Genomic DNA, 17,532 nt, shown 5'->3' on the forward strand with positions numbered 1-17,532 from the left:
CGACAGACAGTGTCACAACAGCAACCACTCATCAAACCATAATGAAAGCCTATTCATCTTGCCGCTGCCGTTCGTATCGTCTTTTGGAGTGTTGCAACGAAGCGATAGTGGCGCACTACCATCGCGTGCATTTGTCCCCCGCCATACAGTATTAATAGATGGTGTAGTAATAAAAGCCCTACTGTTCAGGACGAGATATACGAGTCGCTAATACGCCAAGATGCTTCGATTCAGAGGAAAATTAATAAACACACAGAAGCGTTGCTTTTCGTGGAATACAATCGACACGAGATGCTGCATGCATATTACTGTTACAGTGTAATAGTTATTCAAACAATGTCGATGTAGCAATACGATCAATATGTGTTGGCAGATAATTTGATATCCAAATAATTGGAATTGATGGTCAGTGGATTGAACGGCAACTACCGTAACGGATTGTTGCAATATTATATTATTTTCCCGCTCGGCTGATGTTGGGTGGGTGGACGTAAAACCCACATTAATTAGCTAGCTGTTTAATGGTAGCTACTTGAAATGTGATAAGCATGAACTTCAAACAGGATGCATTTTTATGCTCCCGATATGGTTTACCGTCAGCAGAGGCTTTAAAGTTGATATCGTGCGTGCCATTGGAATATGGCATTAAATAATTGACAATTTTAAGCATACCATTGGAAGTCATTGTTATAGCATCATGGACAAATATAGTTCGTTTTTTGCATAAAGGAAACTTTTTATTCCAGAGTTTTCAAGAATAGTCCGTTGATTATATTTATAACGAAGATATAGTTCTTTTTCAAACTGAATATTATTTTCTATGTCCGGATAGATATTTCGCTTATATATTAAAATATTAATTAAAATATTTAAAAACATCTGTAACACTTCGTTTCTCATTTTTAAGCATTCATCAAGTAATAAATTACCATCAGAAAGTTAAAGCTTTCAGTTTGAAGTTGCTACAAAACTTGCTTTAAATTTTGTAACAACCATCTAAGAGTGAAAAATGGAACCTGGAAAATCTGTTGCTGGTGGTTTTTGCGGTGGTTAAAGTTTCATCCACTGTTGGGACACAATTATGAGCGGCAGAGAAGAATAGCAGAAACAAGGCATAATGAATGTATTTGTATCGAGGGACTTTGATCTTGAAGCCCCGGTCGTACTCCGGTTTGGCTGGAAAATCCCACCAGAGTGTGTGCCGGTAGCCGTCGAGACATAGAATACAACTTTGACGGCCTTTGCGCTAGTGCCTGCCGAGGCTCGAGGAGCTCGATAAACGGGCAGGTTAATGATGACAAATAGATCGAATAAGATGATCTGAGTTTATGTGTGCGCCCATTATGGTGGATGGTGGCAAGGCTAGGAAAGCTATCGGTCGGTCGTTTGCACGAAAGGCACTTGGGTAACATTTGGTTGGAGAGTGTTTTGAATTGGGTTAAGAGTCTTCAATCTACCAGGACAGGATGTCTGTGTACGTTAGGAGTCGTTTTGATTTTTTTTTTCGAGCGAAAAACTGTTCCAGATGCGCCACTACGCTTGTTTCCTTTGTGCACCATTTGACGAATCACAGGTACGCCATAAAAATAGGTGGATGTTTACAAGGCACTAAACGCGACACATCCGGTACGGTTTCGGCCATCGTGCGCTGCATGCGACGTGTTATACTGCGCGGTTAAAGTGACACGGCATGGGAACAACATCTGTTAACAAAACAGCAAAACAAAGCGGCCAACCTGGAAAAACAACGGTAAAGCGGGGGTAAATTACCGATTAGAGGATTTATGTTTTCGTGTCGTAAACTGTGCGCCATCACGAGCAGGTCCATTGCCTTCGTTTTCAGCTCATGGGATGCCGAGCTCGATGGGATTTCCTTCAACTGCACTAAATCACCCTGTGCCGAGAGTGCCAAAAAACAAGAAGACAGATAAAGAAAATGAGAAAACTGTTAAAGGGATGCTTCAAGATGGTGGCACGTAAGATGAAGTTGCGAGTGATTTTTTTTGTTAGAATATATACGGGTGTGTCATGAAAAGAGTTCGGACAGGTGATTGGAAATGAACAGAATGACAAATAAAAAAATGTTTCATGACTATAAAAAAATGAATTCAAATATAGCAGAAGATGGGCTCGACGGGTTCTCAAAAAGCTTAAAAAAGAAAGGGATGCTTACATTATAACGTGCCTTATGATCGATTGCAGCGGTATGATGGCGTATTAACGTCTCGCTACCCGAGCTTGGTTTTGTCGGAGCAGGCAGTCCCAGATTCTTGAGCGATCCAATCGATCCTTTCAGCAGATCGGGTTTTTCCACCTCGGGGCCACCAAATTCCTGTAGCTGTTGGAGCCAACAGCAAAGCATCGCCTCGATACCCTCGTCAACCTGTATGAAAGCGACCAAAAACGGAAATACATGCAAATTAGACCTTCATTAACGGCTTTACCACAATAGGCGCCATGGGACGCCCCGGAGGAACGCTAAAACTGAATGGTAAACGAAAGAAAAATGGTCGCCGTTAACACTTACCCTTCGCATGTCAACTGGAAACACAAAATCCGACGGCGAGAGAACAATTTTGTTCGGACCTTTGGAGAGGCGCGTCTTGATGATATAGTTCCTGTGTTAAAAAGTGGCGAGAGAAAGAAAAAAGAGCAACACCACCATTGTACTGTTAGCGACTTTGAGTCTTTTGCAAAGTGTCGGCAGCAAACCCCAAAAAGCGAGGGGGGGGGGGGAAATGCTTGAATCCGGCCCTGAAGGCAGCTGCACAACCGTAAGCAACAGCAACAGAAACAGCGAACCGAAGAACATTTTAATTAGCTGTGTAATGAAACAGATCGTTCAGGTCGGATAAGGGCGAATCTTTTATCTTCATCTCTGGCAGTTCGTGAGAAATTTCTTGTTTGCATGTTTCGGTAACAGGACGTTTGATCCGAGCTGACGGTAGATGAAATTCATTGTGGCACGGTAGCTGAGAAAAAGACTACAAACTGTACTGTTGGTGGAGAAGAAAGAACTACCTTTTTCGTTTCACCAAGCGAGATAAATAATGTCAAATTATTTCCGCATCACTTTCTGTTGTGTGCATCCGAGAAATAGTTTAGTAGTTTTAGGAGAAAAGACTTTCACAAGTTAAAGTATGTGAGAACAAAGTAATTGAAATAAATAGAAGTAAAATAGATTAAAATGTAGGAATACGGTGAAAGACATAATTCTCAAACATAACTAAATAAAAATGTTAAAATTGGATAGACGTTGTTTTTACCACATATGACCTAAAGAAAATGAAACGTATGTTCAACTATGTGTAACTTACATCTCCTCTGCATGCGATAGAATATTGATCAATATCGAGCGAAAGATAAACAATCTTTCTGGTTAATTAGAGTTACGCCATAGCACAATATAAATATCTTTATCATTCATGACGAAAATACGAAGTCGATGAAAATACGAGACGGAGAAAAATATTATAACACTAACAAAACGCTAAGATAATTATAACATAATACACACATAAAAAAAGAAAATTGTTTTGTTTTGAGGATTGTTTGAATTCTCTGATTGTATTGCGGTTTGTAATTTTACAGACTGAGCGTAGTTTTTTATGATTTATTTATTAATATTATTATAATTTATCTACCATTGCACCGAACTATGATTAGTTTTGTATATTATACCTAAAACTAATACTAAAGAAAAAAAAATTAAAAATAAAGTATCGTAAGCGCAAAGTGGCAGTGAAAGTAAAAGATAAAACAAGAAACAAGGGAGACATGAAGGGACTTTAGCACAAGAGCCTGAAAGGCAGGTAGAGAGTAGATAAAATTTTAATCGTCGTAAAATCGGTTAAGCCACCGGAAACATGAAAGGAGCGGATAATTATTGCAATATGTCGAGCGTATGTCGAGATTCCAATGCCAAAGAATCACGAGGACGGAGAAAACAAGATCGAACATACAAACATATAGAAGCAAGCAGTTCCGGAACATCAGTAGAACCTTTTAGTAAACCATCAATGAAACAAGCTTGGGCCAAGTGACGTCTCATATTTAAAGATTTCAGTCTAAAAAGAAGACAATAAGTTTCATATTGAGGTAGAGAAGAAGCGAACAAAGAGCGAATGAAACTGCAATATAGTGTCCGTAGGCAGATTGGATCCCTGAAGTCCGAGGTGACCCAAAGGATGCATCTGAGAGTTCTATTGGGTTTCGAAAGAGCTTCATTAACATATAGCTTGAAGTTGAACCTATCATCAAGTATTACACTAAAATCACGAATAGAACAAACACGAATCAGTAATTATAGGGATCAGGGTTACGCGAATGAGTGAAATAAATAATAGATCGTTTATTGGGACGAACGAAAGAAACGAAAGAAAATTCGACGAACACCAGCAAGAGAAGGAACTAAGATACTGCTGGAGAAAATAGCAGTCATCAGAGGAGGAGATAGTGTCGAAAGATTTTGATGTCATCAGCATAAAGGAGATAACCATCAGGAGGCAAAACATTACAAACATCATCAAACGAACAAAGCAATCAGGAGGGTATCTTAAAAAAGTGTTTTTACTTAGGATCTTCTTTATACCTAAATAAATTATTTGAATTATTTCTGTTATGTGGTAAATACACATTAATCAAACATTAAAAATCCTTTTGATAATTGAACTCATTTTATGTTGAACCATACCATAGCATAGAAGCAACATGTTTGTTTAAAAAAAATAATAATATTTTTAAACCCACGATTTGTCTGCATTAAAGCACGCTAAAATGATCTTATAGTTAGAGCAACAAACTACACGATAATGTATATACGTTCCGCGTTGCGTTTAAAGATAACACTCGTGTCTGACGCTATGGATGAATTCCGTTTGTTTGCGGCAAAGGCCTTTTCATTCGCGATAGAAAGCATTATTCACTTCAGTGAATTTGCATAGCATTCCGAACGATCCTCTAGAAATCCGCTTCCTTTTGTTTTCCCTCGTAACGGCAAACAGGATGGGGCGCCGTTTCCGGCAGTGCCTTCATAAATCATCGTAATTTCTCCCCAGAGTGTGGCACGGGGCGCATTTCGACTACGGGTACGATGTAAGTGGATCTTGTAGCTGACCCGGTTCGAGCATTGCCTCGGATAATCCTACAATGCTTGAAACCAGGCAGAACTCACAATAAGGAATAAAGTTGCAAGAGCAACACAGCCGATCAAGATCAACACTACTTTGTGCAATGTGAATAGCCTATACACCTTTAGTTTGTTTCTAGTGTTCTAGTGTTTCTCGTGACGTTCTTAGGGCCATCGTTAGATTGTGCTTTAATTTTTTTGTGGTACCAGACGACTAGGTAAGATGAAGGGAATGGAATGTTTTTTTGCCCCTTTACGATCAAAGAAGAAATAAAACGCTTGAAGAATGGCTGCAGAAGAATGAAATAGGTCACGACCCACGCAGGAGGAAAACCGAAGACACGCCGATGGTCAATGTTTCATTTTCCTTCTCGATGAAAACTTAATTGAGTGAATTATGCCCCGTCCTCGGGTGACTGGAAGCCTTTTTTTTTAATACATTTTTGTCTTGCTCCCTTTTCATCTCACACTGCCCGGAGTATGTCCCGGTGGAGTTGAAGTTTCATAACCAAAGTGAACCGATTAAATGAAAGCGACATTCGGCGGTTAAAGTACAGAAGCATCCATGGTGAAGTTTTGTGAACGTTTTACGTCCGTTTTTTTGCTGCTGTTTGTTTCTAGTTGATATTTTCTATTGTACGGTATCGTTTACCCGTAAAGCATCTCTGACCCATCACCCACCCACGCAAACGTTCCGTCGAACAGTGCGCCAACCTAATCGAAGTCAATTAATTTTCCGGGCACTCGAGTTTTATGCCGGACGGACCCTCATCATTTCATACAGGCAGGTCAACCAGAAGCATGACACGTTTGCTTGTGGATCCCGCGAACCAGGCGCCATACCAATGGGGTTTTTTTGGGGGGGAGAGTAGCGGACGAAAGCGAGAAAGTTCGGAATTAAAAGTTGGAAATACTTTCATCGCCAACGGGAGAAGAGATAAACACTCCATCGCAACGGTCGGGAGACGGTTCGCTTATGAATGGTTCGCTACTGTTGTCCAGCTAGTTCGTCTCGCAAACGGCCCACCTCCGCTGCTCAAGCGGAATATTCGATGATGAGGATACTTTGCAGGAGTTTTCTCCTGGTAAAACCCCGAGTCCCGTGTGTTGCCACCGGATGGGACGGTAATAAATTTGAGGTTCCTTTTTTTTTGTTCTTCGACTGTGTGTGAAGATTCTTCAGTATCGGATAAGTTTGTCAGTTAACTTTGTGATACTCTGTGAGCCAGTGTAGTTTCTGGAGTGGTTCAGTGCTTTGATTACTGAACGGACGGCAAGTGCTACGCTGGCTGTACCTTTTTTGGGTGCACCAGAAACCAGCATCCTGTTGGGATTTGGATCTGCATTTGGATCATTAAATGGTGGTAAAGTAATTTGTCACTTGATGTTATTCCAGCAGTGACTCTCTGTTGTTACCCCGAGGGCAGGAAATTGCTTTCAAAGATACCTTTGATAATTTGCTAAATAGTTGTTTAAGCTCTTTTGTCATTTGAGGACACGTCAGAGAAGAGCTTTCCATAAATAATATCACCGATAATAATGCACAAGTTGTGAACTGAAATATCATTAACTATTTACGATAATAATGTAAAGCAGTATCCTTCAAAGGGATTTTATAATAAGCACAACGCGTTAAAAATAACAAATCAATAAACAAGTTTTAATGTTAACCTGAGCTTAATTATTCCAACACCTCGTTATCGATTTGCTGCAGCGAGTTTTGTGCAACGTACGGCGAAACAAAAACACAATTTTATTATTCATTTCGAACCGTAAAAAAAACACTTCCCCCTCAAAGTTTGAAAGCTTAAAGTTGCTGAACGTACAGTATCCCGGCACAGAATGAATGGATTATAGAATGGGTAAAAAGTATCATAAATTTACGATACCCAAAATGCGGTGACTCGTAACAAATAAAACAAACTTTAGCGAATGCGATTTGGCGAAGCGTAATCTCTTTTCCTTTGCCGGATCCAATACCGAAGCGAGGCTGGAAGGACCATCTGTTAGGGTTCGGGTGGCAACAGGTCGAGCCTGGTTGCATTATTTATCAACGCTATTCTATGGGGATGATTGGGTGCTTGCTCATGAAGCTGATCGTATTAGCTGAACCGGCTCAAGCTGACCAGTCTTTCAACCTTTGGTTGGACCGGTGATTGAATAAATAAATTCCCAGCGAGCGCACATTGGCCAGGAAGCGATTAAAACAACCACGTGCGATTATATGGAAGTCCCGGTTCGGCACATCGGTGGTTGGATAGGAAATTGGACGATTAGTAAATGTTGGAAGCTTTCGGGCATTTCCATCCACCTGTCAGCTTATTATCATAATTGGTTGATGCGAACCATGTTTCTAATTAAAGCCGGATGGATTTAGTTGGCATTAAAGTATGTAACACAGTCGATCGTTCCGTGCTACACCATTAATGTTTTTCACTCCCGTATTTCTGCAAGCAAAAACAACAAATCTAAAAAACACCAAATTTGATTAAAAACGAAAACCTCAATGTTTTCGTAGGTCTGAAATTGATTGGACAAGTTTGTATGAAAAACAATTTTCAACTCCTTGTTGTTTATCCTCATGTTTTTTTGGTTTATCACCTATGTTTATGCTGGGTGGTACAGTTGACAAATAGCAAAAAAAAAAAAACAATTCAGTGAAAGTGTAGCGAGACAAAAAAAAAATAGCAAAAAGAACAAACAAACTTCGGGTCACGGTGGTTAAACATTGATGTTTTTCACCGGCTGCATGTCAATCAACGGTACCGTGGAACGTTACCAGAAATAGATCGTATCTGCAAAAAGGGCCCGGGCGAATAGCTGCGAGTTTCGAAATTAGGGAGAAATCAATTCCGATGGTTTCTCCGCTCTTCAAAAAACCAGGCCACAGCCTTTTGTGAAGGGACCCATACAAGGCGGCCACAAAAAAAAGGAAGCGATCCTGTTCAAGCAGTATTTCAATTTCAGGTTCCCACTTTACGTAGCACTACCTCGGGTCGGTAGACTTTTGAGCGTGCGGATCCAAGAGAAATGGTCCGAGTGGATGAAAACATTAAACAAATCGAAAAGGCAAAACGGACGCACCTCCCTGAACCGAAACGGGTAGTCAAACGGTAAGGAACGTTACGAGTAGAGCTATGCTAATACAGTGTCGATGCTGCACCCGAACACGGGGGGAAAGACGATGTGCGTAGGTTTTCTGGGACCGAGAGGATCGTAATTTGATGGGTCTCCACTGACACTGGAAAGGTTTGCCGAAAAGCTGGTGCCGGTCAAGCGAAGCGAGATGGAAGTGAATGAAAGCTGGAATAATAACACACTGCACAATACGCATGACGGGGCGAAAAAAGGGACCCCAGCGTCTATTAGGAAAGGTTCCCAAAAACTTTAGCCTTCGGGCGATATGGTGGAAGGTGTTAAGTGAATGAACGATGCCGACTGTGCTGTCGGTTTTTTGGGTGGCTTTTGGGAGGAAGATACACGTGAGAAACTTGCTCTCTTTGACTGATAGATATATTAGCTTCGTTAGCTCTGGTGCCAAAAATATACTACGCTGAAGAAGATCAAGTGTCTTTTTGGGAAGGCATTGGAAGTGAAATCTAGGAAGAAAAGGAAATATGCACAGAGAATCTGTCCACAACAATACTAACGAGAAGGGAAATAAATTGGTCCAAAGTTCTGGGAAGTGGTTTTTGCTTTTCTTCATATCAACGTTTACAGCTCATATTTCGCTGGAATGTATTTACCGCTGGAATGGAAATAGGAGAAAAAAACCCTGAACACATTCTGCTAAAGTTTTGGCAGGATCAAAAGGACGAGTCCGGCAGCTGGAATGCTTGGGAAGGTTTTATCAAAATGTGTTTACTATCTATCCAAAAAATACGTTACCTACATTGCCCTACTTTATTATAGGAAGTATGGGAAGTAACACTAATGTACATTGATATGCTGTTTTCACACATCGTGACCAAAAAGGTACGACGAGTCCCTGTTCAGCATTGCAGGGCTATTGAAATATTCTCTTCCGTAGTTTAGCTGCAAAAATGTCCAAAAACTAACTTGTAAACTTACCTCACAGCAATGCTGAACACGATACTACCCACGATCATCGCCACAGCGATGAGACCCACCAGCCCGACGATGGCCCAACAAAGCACCCCACAGATCCAAATCGTTTCGAGCGTTGCCTCGACGACCCAATCGGCATACCCGGGCGGTACCGGATGCATGCTGAACTGATGCCGATGCAGCTGGCTCTGCTGCAGTATGAGAAACGGACGCCAAACCACGGCCGTACGATGGTGTGAAATATTCTTAAAATCAAACGCCACAAAATCGAACTGAAACTTGCGGTGTTGCTGCTGCTGCGAATGGTGCTTCCGGTTGTCCTCCGATACAGCAAGCAGAAAGTCAAAGAAATAAAAGTGTTCGCCAAACATTAGCAGGTGATCCGGTGCCACTGGAGTACCGCCACGGTTCACGCCATCTTCGGTCGTGTTCGGGGCTGGCAACCCATCGGTCAGCAGCTTATCGTAGCTAGCGAGAAAGAGGTCACAGAATCGCTCAATTTCATCGATGGTTGCTTCTAGCGATTGATTTGTGGCATGGTTGGCGGTGGGTAATGGGAACTCGCCGGTAATATTATCCGACGATGATGGATTGAGATAGACACCTTGACTAACGCCCGTTTCACAATAGCTGCCAAATAGCGTTTGACAGCGTGCTGCATCGAACGTTTGGGAGAGAATTTCGTACCAGTTCGCGACGTGGTTGAGAAAGTAATGGAAGTCACAGCTTTGCGATGCATTCGTCCCGTTTGCGGCGAGGCCGAGGAGCTCGAGCAGCAACTCCGGCGGATGTGGTTGTGGGTGCTGTATGTGGTCGGACACCACCGAATAGTCATCGTACGATGGATAAAGGTTAGACACTTCATAGTCCTTTGTGGGATTGGTACCGCCGTCACCTTTATCATCGTTATCGTGCCACTCGTCAACCGATGGCGCATGAATGGGGATTTCTTCCGCCAAACGTATTTTCAGCAAATTCTCACTGATGTGCTTGTAGTCACCCAGATCGACACCGTGCAGCCGGTGAAGGAAGGAACGAAAATTTGCCGTAAGTATTGTCAGCACGAGCAGGTTCCGTCGATGGCGCAACGTTTCGCCGAACGGTTCGTCCGCTTCGGCCAGGCGCCGATAGAGCACGTTGTTACTGTTGAAAATTGTTCCCACCATATCGATGAGCAGGATTTTCGTTTTGCTGTACTGCTTAAGTTGATTGATTACGCTGATTGTTTGTGGTGAGTTGATCGACGAACAGATGATTACCACTGTCGAAAAAAGAGGAAAAAAAATGAAAACAAGTCGCAATGAGAGGAAGCGGGCATAAAAAGTTTTGTTAAATGATTTGCTTGTTTGTTTCTTTTTGTTGTTCCTTCTTTCGTCCTCAATCAATGTCCCAATTGATTGCACAAAACGATGAATCATCGATTGCAGTATGGTGATGAATCTGGCGAAAACCTTCAATTTACGCTCACTTGAAGCGATAAAACAAGTGACGCTTTAATACCGATTCTTCCACTTTTCCAGCTACAGGCAAGCTGATAATTACACGGATACAGATTGTATACATGGTCGATACAACTCCTCGCAAAACACGCTGATACGAACAGCGGGCCAAAAAGGCGGGCAGCTGAAAATTAGATTCCTAATGAGCGATAAGGATTTTAATGAGATTTCGCTCGAGTTAAGAAATAAAGATTTGATGAGTGTAACTTTCAAAGTTTATCATCCACCAGATTCAGTCGAACAAAAGTAGCGAGACGAAGTGCGAATGGGAAAGTAGGCAAACAACAACCAAAAAAGTGGAAATACTTTTTTGTTCTTTCATTATCACACACCCAGGGGTGGGAGACACCAGCAAGGATACAGACAAAACTCGGGTCACAATTTATTTCTGTTCTTCCAGATGCGAGCCTAATTAAATGATCGCCACGAGTGCAGCGAGGCGGATTCATTGTTTTACACGATGGACGATGGAAAACAAGCAAAGATTATCCGGCAGCAAAAAATAAAAGGAAAAACAATCACACAAACACACACAAATGCTCATCAAAGTTAAGCAAAACAGAAACAAATATAACAATACAGAAAAAGCAAACGAAACTTGGAATAGGAAAGCGTGTGGAACAACACACAGTGAATAGTGAAACAGGATAAGTCGATGAGGCGTTTGTAAATAACAAGTTAAAGTCCTTTCGGAACGGTTTGGGAGCGGGGGGACGGTGTCTTTTTCTTCTTGTTCTTCGAAAGGAAACACAAAGTTACTCACACAAGGGAACACTTTGGTGCACAAATGCGAGATAATTCGGAATCAGACATTGGTGCAAAACGAAAGCAAAAACTAACCATTCGAAACCTTGTGGTTGTGTTTGCTTACTTTACCATATCAGGGCCATGATGCTTCGTAATCGGACACGGCAAAGCAAAACCGAACAAACCGAGAGATGTGAACAAAGTTGTTGTTTCTACAATTTTGTTTTTTTTTGCAAATCATTTCTCTGCTTCTGTACATCTGTTAGATTTGCGGCGAGAAAGAGATTGGAGGATTGGAAATTTCTAGAAATTCCTTCCCTTAGTGATAGTACGTACGATGTCCAATCGGCTGAATGTATAATCTGCATGGAGTCTGCATGATTGTTGTTTTATGGGCAATATGAACATAAATTGGATATTTCAGCATAAGCGTTACAACTGATATTACAAGAGAAAAAAAGTTCGGATTTGTTGAACAATTTAATTACAATATTTTTGGAGTCGATTTTTTTCGAACATCATTCATTAAAGGAAAAGGAAGCAACCCGCTTGTTATCTTTGTTATGCTGATGATTTTAGCATGTTTTATCTCTTTGCTTATTTAGTGCAAGTTTTCCTAGTTGACTTCCCGTAAAACAAAACTGTATTCCATCGATCCCGGTCTTTTAAAAGTTCGCGTGGAAATTATATTAAATTGTATTTCTAGTTTATGAAAATTGTTATTTGATTAAATTCTTTTCATTAAACTGCTGTTGAGTGAATCTGATTCTGATTCATAAATCTGAACGAATCTTTGAACAAATGAGGAGCTCTGAATCTCTATTCTGAAGATTCATGCATCCTCATTGAATTATGAATCCTTACAGTTTCGCAACAGTCCGTGAATTTATGTGATTGTTCCTTCACCATCCGGTTAGCTATTTTAATTTAAATTTGTTGGTAGCGAAACATTAAGAATTCATGAATCTTTGAGGATCCATTTGAATTTATAAAAATTTGTTTAATATTTTGGGAGTCGACTCATGATTTGAATTCGAAGATTCATATGAATGACTCTTTTCAAACGATTCAATAAGCACAACATTACATTAAACAGTTGTGTTGTGAACAAATTTTGTCACCGTCACCATCGTTTGATTGCTAGCGTCCCTAATGAATAAAAAAAGTATTCGCGTTTTCTACAAGTAAAACATAAATGTACATAAAAGTCATTCTACAATTAGATGTTCATTAAAACACAAGGCTAACGTTTCAAGAACATTCTCAAGTAATGCTAAAACAATAGGCTTCTGTATGGTTGGGTTGTCCTACCCATCCTACATTTCATTTTGTATGAGTTGGTTGTAGCTTCAAGATTTATGAGTATTTTGTGAATTCTTTAACAACAACACGAAATAGACCAGTTCCAAGTTATTCACCGTAAAGTACATGTGCTAGGATTTTTCCTCAGGAGTGAAATTTACCCTTGTCGACTACTTATCTAATTAATCAAATCATCATACATCAAAACTAATCAATATATTATGTTTTTATGCAGTTTGGCGATAACTACAAAACCTAAACCTAATCGAGTTAAGAAATTGATCAAATACCGTAATTGCAGTTTCATCAACCCTTGAATTGAAGTTCATAAATCCTCGATGCATTGATATTTCTTCATCTTCGATTCATTCAATCATACAAACATCCTGCGCTTGATTCTTATGCTCGTTAACAAACATTTCCAACCGTTGTGTGACCGCCGACATGAGACGGGAAAACGGAAAAGTCAAACGGATTCCGATTCATGCCGGTGCGTCTTTATTGTGCTGCTGCTGCTGGAATCCAATTTTGATTATGGTAATCATCATGTTTCGATTGTTGATTTACTAACCATACACACACGTACACACACCACCACATACAACCCACACAAAAACCACACACACACACTGACGATCGTTCTGATCAACTTGTTTACATACATCAAAACTGTTTGCCCTTCTTGCGGTCATAAAGAAGAGTGAAAGAAAAAGAAAGTATAACAACAAAAAAACAATACCACACATATAAACATACAATACAAATACGCACATCTCCAACGGTGAAATAAAAAAAAAACATTATGAAACCCCCGTTTGCCAGGAACAAATTGAATCGACCAGCCGTAAAAAGCGCTCTCGTGCACACAAAAAGATTGTTTCCCCCTCAGGGGTGCTAGTAGTAGTGGTGGTGACGAACAAAATGTAATAATTGAAATTCGAATTCACATTTCATTCTCCATTATGAACTCACCGGATGGAGACGGAGAAGATAAAACCTAAGCATTCCCATCAACCGGAGTAATACGTTCTGTGGTTCCAATTTCGGTTTGTGTTGGTTATTTATATTTATTTTGAATGCAAAATTCACTTACAGCAATTTTTGGTTTTGGTTCTGTACAGGGAGGAGGTCGAGTTTCGATGATGATTTTTTTCATCATTAAAATCGATCGATCGATAATAAAATATTAAGGTAATAAGGCGTGAAATTATGTTCATATTGCATTCCCACATCGAACGATTGCTTTGAAGGTTATCGATTTGATTAGAAGTTTACAAGATGGATGAAAAATTTAGTTAGCTATACTTTACCTTTTCCATTGCTATCGTTGAAGGTGGAGGGAATGCTGGATGGGTCCAGTGCTATCGTATAGGGTATGTGTAGATTACTGGCTAAGGCAAGCGATAACGCACGGTTGGCATCTGAAAACGTGAAGAAAATAACAACAGATGATAATCAATTCTTCAATATTGATCATTTATTTATAGCAAAAAAAATCTAAAAATATTATTTTCACCGAAAATGCAACAACCATTCAAAGAAACAAAATTAAACAAATTGTTTAAGGGAAACTAAAGAAAACCAAAACTTCATCGCCGCATAAGCATTCAGCTATGTTAGTTTCAAATATCGCAACGAAACACGTTTCCGATCAACGCTGTGCTCTGTTGCTTTTGCGAAAAAGCCAATCAATTTAAAACACTCTTTCGGCGCTGGTTTTGGCATCAATGGCGCGCGATATTAAACACTAGCAACCAATCTGTTGACTTTTGCCGTACAAATTTCCGTCCTTCGATAGATTGTAAATATTTGTTTCGCTCGTGCTGCTGGTGGCGCATATGAACGCCGCGAAATGCGTTTCTGTTCACGTGGGCGTTTACGGTGGGGTTAGGGAAAGTGAAAGTAGGGAAAACTCTCGAGCAAGAATTCACGATTCAGCAAACGTTCGTTTCATGTGTTGGATGTGTGTCTGTGTGTATATGAGTGGAAATGAGTATGATTTATGTTCAGAGACACTTGCTAACCTGGTTCCGTGTTGGGTTGACTTTCCTATTTCGATTCCTATTTCGAGTGGTGGATCGATATAAATCGTGAGCAATAAGCTATTACAAGTAAATGGAATGAGTCTTCTCCGAGCACCAAACAGCACTCGGAAGAAAGCCTAAAAGCTGCCACATTATTGTCCCAAATTAAGATATAGCTCTGGGTATGCGGATGAGAACCACCGTGAGGGAAGATGCCAAAAAGTCTTACTACACAATTGGATAATGTAAAGTGGCGAAATAAATCAACCCCGGAATGCGTACCCGATTGCCGATCTGGAAGGTTGTTTTCGAAAATGGCCCTGAAGTTTATCAAAATCGAATGCGTGTGTCGATCGATCGAGATAAAAGATGGCAAAAACGCAAAACAGTGGATATGGGTTTCGTGGAATTGTAAGCTACATTTTGCGACCTAGGGATATTTTCATGGGGATTGGAAGCTGAACGACAGTCTCAAACCAAAATCAAGCTAGTGCCGGGAAATAACTTTCTTCCACTTCAACGGGGTAGCACGTGAAAGCGTAATCGGAAGCGATTCTCATTCCAGCTGCAGTCGTTTAGAAATGTCAGTTCTAAGAAAACCAGAGAGAAGCATCGGGCGGAGTCTGTTTAGGAAACGAAGCTAATTCCTACGGTTATAAATTTGTATCAATTTGTCACCTAGCCCCGAGGTAGCGCTGTCCGACCCGTACAGATCGTGCTTCCGTATCGATACTACGCTGGTAATCCGGTGTTTTCGATGCTTGGGACGAACTCCCATAAAACGCATCAAAAGCTCCGGCAGACGACAGCAAGAAGCAGTGTGTGTGTTTGGCACCAGCTATCGTTTATGAGCTCGTAATCTTTCCTTCCCGGTGTGGTCAACTGCCACGCTGGTCACCAGTGTGCTGTGAATAGCGCATCGTCATCAATACGTGACATTCAGATCGCATAAAAATAAATTTCAATCAGTAGAAATTGTTTTCCTCCGCCTACTCATGGGCACTATTCATGGGCTATTCTGCAACAGCTTCCAGCTTTTCCAGGGCACCCCGACACACGATGTGGATTTCTTTTTTTTCTGCCATGAGTACTCCAAACACGACCGTAGAAGATGGACTCTCATCGATTTGATTTTATCATTATTCGCTGAATCCTGGTAATCCACTGTCAGTGGAACGTCTCAACGGTTTTGGATTAGTTTGGCTGCACGTGTCAATTGGGCTGTGATTTTTGCTTCTCAAGGCTATATTATGAGGAGCATTGTAAAGGTGGCGTTTAGCTGCTGCCACTATATTCCAGCTGTAAAAGCTTGTTGCTGTTAAATTATGATTATGATTACCCATGGAATACAAAAAATGAAACAAAACAAGATATTGATTTGTAATTTTGTGAATGTTAGGAATTCAATTATCCTATTCTATTTGATTACCCTATGGATGTAATCGATATTATTTTCTTACTCTTCGAATGCTATAACCCTTCGTGACGATTGGACTGTCCAGTTTTGCTTGAAAATCTTTTATCGCAATTCTTGTGATAGACACACCTAGAGCATCAAGGAAAGGGCCTTATGGAGTGGATCATCCGATTTCACATCGGTAATGTACTTGGTTCTGCTTTACAGCCCTGGGGAATCCTTCACATCCTTCTATCAGTTCAGCAGATAGAGTTTTTCATTGTGGTGACTCTTCCATTGTCTTTGGTGTAGGCTTTACCGGGTTCTGTACAAAATCCTTGTCCCCAAGGTGTTTACAAGTGTAGTTACACATTCTCTACGTAATCTCTCAGCTGAGTTAAGGGAAAGAGATACAAGTTTTCCTATTTCTTTAGTGATTCATCCTGGGTGTAAAGATAAGTCTGTTAAACTAATATTTTCTTTTAAATAATTTTTTAAAGAAGATTTAATAATATAATTATTACGGACCTTTTTTTTATTATTTATGAATATTTATTATTTATGACCATGAATATGATTTATGCTGGGGGTGGTTCGATGGTATATGTGTTCAACGGCGTCAGTTCCACACGACAGGACCGGGTACCAAATCCCATCCGGACCGTATACCCCTGTAGCAAGGACTGACTATCCGGCTATGTGGTAAAACAAGTATAGTAAGCCAGAAATGGCCGGCGTGACCTTAGAGGTCATTAAGCCAAGAAAGAAGAGAAGAGATTATTAATGAAATTCATTTCTTACGCTATTGTTTTTTATCATTCTACTGTTAAATATTGATTTTTTTAAAATCATTTTAAAAATTGTTTAATTAAATAACATAATTTTAGAGGTTAATAATAATTAATAATTAATTGTTTAATTAATACTTAATTCTAGATAATTTTAAAATTAAACATATTTTCTGGATGTTTTTTGTTTTTATTATGAACTTTAAAAATTATTTCATTAAAATTTTGTAAACAGAATCATTGACAATTCCTTAATTATTCTTAAAAATTTCATCATCATTTTCTTCTTAGTAATGACAGAACTTTCTGAAGGGTTCTGTTAAGTTGAGCTATTTCGTGGTAAAAATTCGACTTTTATTTCCATCGTGCACAAATACCTATGCACACAAATACCTATTTACTAAAGTTTAATATTGAGGTGATGAAAATGCCACTTGTTTCCACCCGGCTTTTTGTGTGTTGTAATTTAATCTATTTCAATATCGTAACAAACCATTCAACCTATTGGCTTACCCGTACAATTCGTCGAATGCAATACGATTCTAAGGTATCGTCTTCTATTATTGCTTTTCTAAATATT

At 40.0% G+C, this 17,532-nt stretch overlaps 1 protein-coding gene across 2 annotated transcripts in view; it reads right to left on the reverse strand.

The window, feature by feature from the left end:
- LOC125764274 (uncharacterized) overlaps nt 1–17,532 on the reverse strand; it is a 63,004-nt gene that overhangs the window by 14,280 nt on the left and 31,192 nt on the right. For both annotated transcript variants that reach the window (XM_049428328.1, XM_049428327.1), the window contains 5 exons: nt 14,055–14,165; nt 9,200–10,457; nt 2,528–2,618; nt 2,174–2,383; nt 1,771–1,894 (listed from right to left, as the gene is read on the reverse strand). In XM_049428328.1, coding sequence (XP_049284285.1) covers nt 1,771–1,894; nt 2,174–2,383; nt 2,528–2,618; nt 9,200–10,457; nt 14,055–14,165 — 1,794 coding nt within the window. The remainder of the gene's footprint in view (nt 1–1,770; nt 1,895–2,173; nt 2,384–2,527; nt 2,619–9,199; nt 10,458–14,054; nt 14,166–17,532) is intronic.

The sequence above is a fragment of the Anopheles funestus genome, chromosome 2RL (genome assembly GCF_943734845.2).
Source record: "Anopheles funestus chromosome 2RL, idAnoFuneDA-416_04, whole genome shotgun sequence".
Lineage (NCBI taxonomy): Eukaryota > Metazoa > Arthropoda > Insecta > Diptera > Culicidae > Anopheles > Anopheles funestus.